The sequence below is a fragment of the Triticum aestivum genome, chromosome 3B (genome assembly GCF_018294505.1).
Source record: "Triticum aestivum cultivar Chinese Spring chromosome 3B, IWGSC CS RefSeq v2.1, whole genome shotgun sequence".
NCBI classification, from domain to species: domain Eukaryota; kingdom Viridiplantae; phylum Streptophyta; class Magnoliopsida; order Poales; family Poaceae; genus Triticum; species Triticum aestivum.
In genome coordinates, this window is record NC_057801.1 from 183712552 (window position 1) to 183721748 (window position 9197).

The 9197-nt window shown below is 45.0% G+C and overlaps 1 protein-coding gene across 3 annotated transcripts; it reads right to left on the reverse strand.

Annotated features, from left to right (window-relative positions):
* Positions 1-413: 413 nt before the first annotated feature.
* Positions 414-9197, reverse strand: LOC123065177 (serine/threonine-protein kinase BSK1). 3 transcript variants are annotated; one of them, XM_044488529.1, is made up of 10 exons: positions 9028-9197; positions 3506-3842; positions 3179-3437; positions 2617-2845; positions 2485-2516; positions 2366-2421; positions 2097-2267; positions 1791-1898; positions 1558-1671; positions 414-1467 (listed from the first exon to the last, which is right to left on the reverse strand). In XM_044488529.1, exons 2-10 carry the CDS (start codon positions 3833-3835, stop codon positions 1153-1155), a joined length of 1614 nt encoding a protein of 537 aa, XP_044344464.1. In that variant the 5' UTR covers positions 3836-3842; positions 9028-9197; the 3' UTR covers positions 414-1152. The 3 variants fall into 3 exon arrangements, with proteins under 3 accessions (XP_044344464.1, XP_044344462.1, XP_044344463.1); XM_044488527.1 differs by having other exon boundaries at positions 419-1467; positions 2366-2516; XM_044488528.1 differs by having other exon boundaries at positions 420-1467; positions 2366-2516; positions 3506-3829; positions 9028-9166.

A 9197-nucleotide genomic window follows, 5' to 3' on the forward strand; every position in this document is an offset into this window, starting at 1 on the left:
AAAAGTGTGTTTTTTAGTCACACTAAAATTGGGACAAACTGGAATTTATTTTTCCTTTTATATTTTCACAGCAAACAGAGCTGTTGTCGTGCGGAACAATTTCGTTTGATCGACCCTCCCCAGGGGCACAACCTCTGTAGTTTTCTTTCCTGCAGGCGCACTGCGTCGGAATGAGTTGAGTCGATTGCATCCCTGATTACAGAGCATTTATCACGGTCACCAAAGTCGCGCACGTTCCAGTTTACAACTCCGCATTGCAAAATTAGATGGCACATTGAAGAACAGTAGGAACAAAAGCTAGCCACGTACATGTATGCAAGTTGAAAGCAAAGGATAAATCTCATTAAGATCGAAACAGAAGTTGCAAACATGACAACAATGCAGCGACAGACGTGGAAATGCAGCTAAAACAGCCCCTAAAAGGATAACCAAGCTGGGCTCATAAGCATGCAGGGTACAAGCGACTTCAGGAGGGAATGGTCTGCTCGGCACCATCTATCATGTGCTGGAGTGACGAAGAGCTCCGAGAGACCGCTTCGAGGATGGCGTCGACATTCAGATCACAGCAGCGCGCGATCTGCTTAACCTTGCCCCAGTTGAGCGGCATAGGCGTCTTTTGGAGAGGGAGCCCGAGGAGCTCGGACACGTGCTGCAGCTTGGCCTTCTTCTTCCCAGTGGCAGAGGTGCCAGGGCGGCGCCGCGCCCCGCCATCAGATGAGCTGCCGGCTGCCTTGCGCTTGGCAGCGCGCTCAACAGAGCCCACCCTTGGCCCGTCATACAGCTTCTGATCGGCGAGGGCGCTGCCGCTTGGGCGGCCGGCGAAGTAGATCTTGTCGGAGAGGGATTGTGCCGCCCCCGGTCACGACAGCGGCAGAGCCGCCCACCTCACTGGTAGCGACGGCATTAGAGGCGCTGTTCCCTGCCGCAAGGCCCTCGTTCACCACACCCTTCGGTGCGATAGGCCAAATCTCTCTTCAGAAACAAATGTTTTCAGGCCGGCTACAGCGTTAACTGTTCGCACTGCAACGACCGTGGCATCAAAGAGTCCATTCCCAAAAGTGTGATACTCTACTCGCATAGGACGCTACTCCCTCCATACCAAAGTATAAGACGTTTTTCTAGTTCAAATTGAACTACAAAAACGTCTAAGCACTATTGGCTCAATTTTGGGAATGTAAATCCCTCATTGGTCTGAAAGCTGAAAGTTTCATTCCCACGCCTCTCCTCTTCGAGGTGCGACGCCTCATTCAACATTTCGGTTGCGCTACGATGCCTCTGATTGACTAGCATTGAAACCGCAACTTCCTCTATGTAGAGTGCCGTGGGCCATTTCTCAATGCATTCCTCAAAGATGCCCTTTACTATCTTCAAGTCTTGAAGGGCAGCATCAGGTTGGTCAGACATAAGGTAGCACAAGCTACGTCTGGCATAAACAACCGGTGAAATAATTGCCCCATTATCAATAAACTGTGAAACAATGACAGGAAATGGATCAATCAGGGCATATTGCAGTCTAGAACGCCAAAATATCTCCTGATGATAAATTCAAGGCATTACCTCAGTAAAATTGTCCAATGCTACCTGAAAGTCTCCAGCTCGGAATGCAGCATCACCCTTTTTTTTGGGGATCAACGTCTCTCGCATTTGGTTTGTCCACATCTGGAAAGATAGCTGCAGCATGGAGGATCATGAAGATGTAAGCGCACTAAATAAAAAAAATTAAGGTGAAACAAGAATGTATTACCTCCGTTTTATAATCTGGGACAGAGGGAATAGTTCTCTTTAATTACCTCAGTTGGAGGCCCTTCATCTGGTTTGTATCCCTCCCTCTCTAGAATCTCATGGATGGCAGTTAGGTCCGGCTGGGAACAGGTTGCTTCCATTCTAGACGCTGCAATCTGTATGGTATATATATTCCACTGGTTAACTATGACAATATTTTGCCTCGTTTAAATTTTACAAAATTCCTGATAGTGATCACGGTAAGGACAGAACCTATGCATTGCAGGTGTATCTTATTTGAATGTGCACAATTTGTACTCTTCAAGGTGTTTTTGTGACATTTACATGCATTATGATTAATTTAATTACTATACCTCGTCTAGCGTCATTCTTCCTTGTAGCAACTTGATAAGCTCGCCTGTTGATGGCCTTCCCTTCCGCTCAAGATTCACACATGCTAGACCTATCTCAATGCATCTTCTTATTTTCGGTATATAGCCTGGTGATTTGTTCAATGGATTTCTCGACCTCCATTTATCAAGGGTCTGAGAAATCAAAAAATGAATATAAATATAGAGTGTTACCAGTATGCAAAATTAAAATGTAACATGCTCTTTGTGGAAAAAGGACATCGATTCCTTACAAGCTCCACAAATCTCTCGGAGGATGTTCTTGTAACATCTGGGTAGTCCTTGTGTCCTGTTATTACCTCCAAAATTATTACACCCAAACTGAATATGTCTGATTTAGCTGTGACCGTACCTGCATGTAGGTATTCTGGTGCCATGTAACCCCTGCACCACAAGGTTAAGTTTGTGAATTTTGAAGATACAAAATAACAACGCTGTGTAGGGGAAATATTTTGTAAACCGATAAAATAGAATGGATAATTACAGTGTTCCATCACGACTTGAAGTGCTTAAAGTTTGCTGTTGATCGAGTAGTCTTGAAAGACCGAAGTCTGTAATCTTTGGCTTCATAGCATCATCCAGCAATATGTTGGCCGGCTTTAGGTCCATATGGAGCACGGGCTTAACTTTTTCCTCATGAAGGTACTTTAAACCATAGATAATACCGACAATTATGTTATACCGGGTGTCCCACTCAAGTCCAGAAGATTCATCTACATTTTTACAAAAAGAAATAACATGTTTTTACACAAAAAATGCAAAAATCTATTTTGCACTGTGAATAATATATGAAAGCACTGCAAATCTATTTTGCGTATTCATAATTAAGTTGAAAACTATAACAGCCATATTGTATACATGCAAATTAAGTTATCCTGCCCCAGCCAAAAATATGGTGAACGAAGATTGCGAAGTCATAATTAACTGTCGAATTCTTAAGGATCTCAAAATTATGGTATCGATATTATTGGAAGAAAAAGTCGTAGGCAACTGAACATATAAACACAGACACGCACGCAACATATGCCCGTGTTGTATTGTTATACCTGAAATATAACCAGCAAGGCTTCCCTTAGGATAATATTGCAAGCAAAGCAGCCTTTCTGACATCTCCGCACAGACGAAATTCCCATTGTGCTCTACAAATACATTCTGTGTTTCGTAGCAGTACCCTCGAAGTCGCACTATATTCGGGTGATTAAGGTACATCAGATGACACACCTCATTCTCAAACTGCTTCTGAAAGCTCGGCAATGACAGTTGAAGTTTCTTCACAGCAACGAATTCTCCATTACTCATCCTTCCCTGTTTAAAATATCTTATTAATATTTTCATAGGGTCATCTGGATATTGCTATCTGAGTTTATATATACCTTGTATACCACACCCGAACCACCCCTCCCGATAGCATATGTATCAGAGAAGTTGTTTGTGATCGTTTTCAGATACTGAAATGGTAACTTTGCTGGTGGTGATGTTTGGTCGCATAACATCCTGTCCGGATCGTTGTCATATTTGCTAGACTCGCCATCCGTTTTATTGTCCTGCACCAGATTGTTGTCATATTTGCTAGACTCGCCACTCATTTTATTGTCCTGCACCAGATTGTTGTCATATTTGCTAGACTCATCACCCATTTTATTGTCGTGCACCAGATTGTTGTCATATTTGCTAGACTTGCCACCCATTTTATTGTCCTGCATGCACAAACTATTGAATTCATACTCCAATCAGTTGCTTCAAAAGTCTAAAGTAATGAAGACAGGAGGGTAATATATTTCAACACATCCCTCACGTCTATGCTATTTTTTCTTGGTACGACAGCTTATGGAGAGATATAGGGAGCAAAAGAAGGACTTGCATATGGTGTTCATTGACTTGGAGAAGGCCTATGATAAGATACCGCGGAATGTCATGTGGTGGGCCTTGGAGAAACACAAAGTCCCAGCAAAGTACATTACCCTCATCAAGGACATGTACGATAATGTTGTGACAAGTGTTCGAACAAGTGATGTTGACACTGATGACTTCCCTATTAAGATAGGACTGCATCAGGGGTCAGCTTTGAGCCCTTAATTATCTTTTTGCATTGGTGATGGATGAGGTCACAAGGGATATACAAGGAGATATCCCATGGTGTATGCTCTTTGCGGATGATGTGGTGCTAGTTGACGATAGTCGGGCAGGGGTAAATAGGAAGTTAGAGTTATGGAGACAAACCTTGGAATCGAAAGGGTTTAGGTTTAGTAGGACTAAAACCGAGTACATGATGTGCGGTTTCAGTACTGCTAGGTGTGAGGAGGAGGAGGTTAGCCTTGATGGACAGGTGGTACCTTAGAAGGACACCTTTCGGTATTTGGGGTCAATGCTGCAGGAGGATGGGTTATTGATGAAGATGTGAACCATCGGATCAAAGCCGGATGGATGAAGTGGCGCCAAGCTTCTGGCATTCTCTGTGACAAGAGAGTGCCACAAAAGCTAAAAGGCAAGTTCTACAGGACGACAGTTCGACCCGCAATGTTGTATGGCGCTGAGTGTTGGCCGACTAAAAGGCGACATGTTCAACAGTTAGGTATGGCGGAGATGCGTATGTTGAGATGGATGTGTGGCCACACGAGAAAGAATCGAGTCCGGAATGATGATATACGAGATAGAGTTGGGGTAGCACCAATTGAAGAGAAGCTTGTCCAACATCGTCTGAGATGGTTTGGGGATATCCAGCGCAGGCCTCCAGAAGCTCCAGTGCATAGCGGACGGCTAAAGCGTGCGCAAAATGTCAAGAGAGGGCGGGGTAGACCGAATTTGACATGGGAGGAGTCCGTTAAGAGAGACATGAAGGATTGGAGTATCACCAAAGAGCTAGCTATGAACAGGGGTGCATGGAAGCTTGCTATCCATGTGCCAGAGCCATGAGTTGGTTGGGAGATCTTATGGGTTTCACCTCTAGCCTACCCCAACTTGCTTGGAACTAAAGGCTTTGTTGTTGTTGTTGTTGTTGTTAGACGATGGGATCGGTCTAGGCCAAAGAATATATTTTTCTAATACTATGTTGGCAGGATTTTAAACTCAAGACCTCTTGGCTCAGATACCATATTGAATTCATGCTCCAGCCAGTTACTCCGAAAGTACAAACTGATGGAGAGAGGCAGACAATATATTTCAACACTCCCCATCACGTGTATGCTTATTTAGTCTTTCAACGTGTGATCGATGTAGGCCACAAAATATTATAGGATGACAAACAATTCCACACGTGAGCAAATATTTGTTCGCCTTCCACAAAGCCTAGTGTCGGGTGGTATCTCCCAAGTGAGTGATTTTACCGTAACAACACAACGGTACATAATAATATAATAATGATGATACTGATTATTATTATAGACAAACGAGTTTTGTTGATAACTAAGCTTTGAACACAAAATAGTGTTGGCTACCATAGGTATACAACTAGGTGTTGAATCTCACACATAGCAATACATATCACATGTACGCATAACATGCAAGTATGTGTTGGTGCAATAACATGGTAGCACAACATAATCATACAAACTCAAGTACTCCCTCCATTCACTTTTGTAAGGCGTTTTAGACATTTAAGACAACATCTAAAATAGTTCAATTTTAGTTGTCTTAAATGACTTACAAAAGTGAACAGAGGGAGTAATAGACAAGGCTTAAAAGAGCCATGCATAGCATGTTTATTACAAACAGGGGTCATGACCCAATAGATTATATTTACATGAATATACAATCCTGATGTATCCAATTCCCCAAATGAAAAGGCAAGAAATAACCTGCATTATTGTCATATTCGGGGGAATAGCATTTTCAGACTCAAACGCATCACGCCACAAAACCTTTTTTGTAGCATTGCGGTTTTGTTACATTAATTGGTTTTGTTGTTAGGTTGTCATTTTTAACAACTGTCACCCTGGAATGGTATTTATATATGTGTATCAGTTAGTTGTGGTCACGCCATTGTGGTGCAATGATCATGTGCGACACGGGATACCGGCTATAATGAATCCGGGTGTTTGTGGCCTTAGCTAAGTTTTCTTATCTTGAGGTATATATTTTAATTCTAAGTTTTGTATTCCCACATGGTTGTACCAAACTATCTAACAAACTTTTGATCATCACCATAACTGTATAGTTAAATAAGGCAGTTAAACTTTACATGTTAAACTGTTGCTCAAATGAATGATCAATTATGTTCGCGTGACCCGGACCTAGGGTTTCCCCTGAGCTTGAAGAGGGGCGCAACTAAAGGCCTTGGCAGTGCCTCCAACCAGGAAAACGACACCCGCGGGCGCCGTTGCTGCTAGCACAGGCGAGCCGAGCAGGGATCTCTCCTGGCCTAAAGTTGAGTGATCCCATAGTCGTCGAATCCAGGATCATAGATGGCGAGGCCAACGTTGATTGAAACCACCAAGCCAGGGGGGTGGCAGGGATGTACCTGCCGTCGGAGGGCGGCGTCCTCCAAACCCATGAGAATTGGATCTAGAAAAGGCGTGGGGGGGAGGCATTGAGGCGTACAGGGTAGGACGGGCGACAAGGCGAACCACGCGGGGGGTCTTGGCGCGACGGCATCCAGCAACGCCAGCAAGCTAGGACAGGAGGGACGGAGATCCGAGCTGTCTGGCCTTAACCGTCGGGACGTCGGCGAGCCAGGTGAATTGGAGGGGGCGCAACTACCCGGCCGCTGAGGTCGGAGCTGCCCAATGGAGGACACCGGCAGCGAAGGACACCGGAGAGACGAGGGCCCGAGGCCACCGGGGCCGGAACAACGCCAGCAAGGGCACAGTGTCAGCCACAACCGCGGACGCATCGCCGCCTCCTCAGGAGAGCCGTCTCCATGGCTTGAGGGGGGAGGAAGGGCCGCTGGAGACGAGGAGGGCTGCCTGCACGTGAGGTAGGCCGCGAACACCCTAGCAACCGGCCACAGACCCCAAAACCCAACCACGACTGGCAAGCACCAGTAGGACTGAACAAAGCCAGCAGGGGTGGCGCCCATGCCAACGACCGGAAGTGCAGGATCCGCCGCGGCCGGCAGGCTCGAACAGCAGCTGGTGGGGGCACCCCAGAATCTCGAGGAGGAACACCAGGTCGTGGGTGGAGGGATGGAGGCGCGTGAGGAGGGGGGCGTCCGCGGCGGCCAAGGATGACGAGGGAGGGGGGTTGCAGCCGGTAGGAAATGCGCGGGGCCAAGTTTGGGGGCCTGATCCGTCGCCGCCGCCGGACCAGCAGGGGGCCGCCACGGCAAGGTCGCATGGGGTGGGGCGCGAGGGACCAAGATCCGCTCCGTTGTCATCTTCCTAGGGTCCGGCGCAGCTTCGCTGGCCGGGCCTCCAACGGTTGCGATGCAAGGGAGGCTGGCGGCGGCTTGGGTTCCCCCCCTGTCCCGAGGGCAAAGCAGGGGGGTCGTGCCGTGGCGTCCACTGGCATGTGGCCCCGGGCCCACACGTCAGTGGTGCAATGTCAGTGGGACGTACGTCAGAGGATCCGGCTCCGTCATTATACTACCTTCTTCCAGTCCACTCCGTCTGTCATATATGCTCCACCAGCGTCCAGCCCAACTCCGGTCATAGTTGAGCGTGGTTCACAACAATTGTTCGACGGGATTCCTCCAAGGTGATATTTTCTTCTTCATTTTCAGTTTCTCTCTTTTGTGCAATTTTGCCATGTGAATTCGATTACAAACGAGTGCAAGTGTTTCTTCATGTTTGTGTTGTGATGAACTGATGACGCAATTTTCTTGATGTACTCCTTCCGTCACGTAATATAAGAAGCTTGCAAAAACGTCTTATATTATGGGACGGAGGGAGTATTTGTTTTGCTCTAGAATTCATATTTACCTTGGTCTTTTACTTATTGACCTTGGTCAATATAGTATAATAATTTCTTTCAAAGTTATGTTGATTGATGGTTTTGTCCTCATTGACCTTGGTCAATTAGTATAATGTACTTTCTTTCAAAGTTAAGTTGATTGATGGTTTTGTCTTTGGTCTACCAATCATGAGTTTGACCAAATTTGCACAAAACAATATTAGTATTATGACACGAATAAATATAATATAAAATATATTTCATAACTAATCTAATGTTTCTAACTTAGTTTCTTAAATATTTGTGCCTTTTTCTCTTCAATAAAGCGAGTGAAACTTAAAATCTGTTGAGGAGCCACACCATCCCCCCAAAAAGAAAACCTAGCTTTTACTAGTTAGAATTTTCAGGTGACAATACTATAATATCAATAATTGCTGTAAAAAATCTCAAATTTCCTCTAATATGCGAAAAAAACTGTTGAAAATGAAAGTTGGAAACATCATATAGCTATCTTATACATCATCTATTTCGGAATTGAGAGGTACTCCCTCCGTTCGGAATTACTCGTCCAAGAAATGAATGTATCTAGATGTATTTTAGTTGTAGATACATCTATTTTTATTCATTTTTGTGACAAATAATTCCGAACGGAGGGAGTAGTAGTCACTGAAGGCGCCCCAACTTGCAGTCATTCACGCACTATTCCAACGCAGCCTCATCGGGCAGAAAAATAGTAGAATACCATACTGGTTATTGAATCTATGCATATGCCGAGAGTTTGTATAACAAGAAAACAAAATATGAGAAGAATCAAATTAATAAGGCTGTTTTGTATCAGACATGATGCTACTAACGCTTTTGAACACGATAAAAGCTCGGTGTCAATTTTAGCATAAATAAAATACTTTGCAGGTTACTTTGGATCCTATCTTAGCGGATTAACCTAGAGATTTGATCGAGAAAGCTAAGAAGGCCAAACCGGAAAATCTCTCGGGTTTTCAGAATTAACACAGTATGCATGAAGTGTAAACTTAACAAAGCGCCAACTAACTGACATGCAAAAACATACCTAAAGATCCAAGACCTGCAGGTTTCGAGAGGTGCTGATCCTTGATTATATGGATCAAGAGAAGAGCCGGAGAGGCGAGCGGTGAAGCAAGCAAGCAGGGGGGGAGGAGCAGGTTTGAGGAGAGTTGGCTGGAGAAGTCTAATGCCTTTATTTAGAGCATCTGCATCCAG

Bases quoted from the DNA above. Each gene is read 5' to 3' on its own strand.
- LOC123065177 (XM_044488527.1), bottom strand. From the start codon at position 3,835: ATGCAGGACAATAAAATGGGTGGCAAGTCTAGCAAATATGACAACAAT. The intron at 1,899-2,096 runs GTATAGTAATTA...TATACCATACAG, and splicing joins GAAGAATGACGCTAGACGAG to ATTGCAGCGTCTAGAATGGA. The intron at 1,468-1,557 runs GTAATGCCTTGA...ATTGTTTCACAG, and splicing joins CATTGGACAATTTTACTGAG to TTTATTGATAATGGGGCAAT.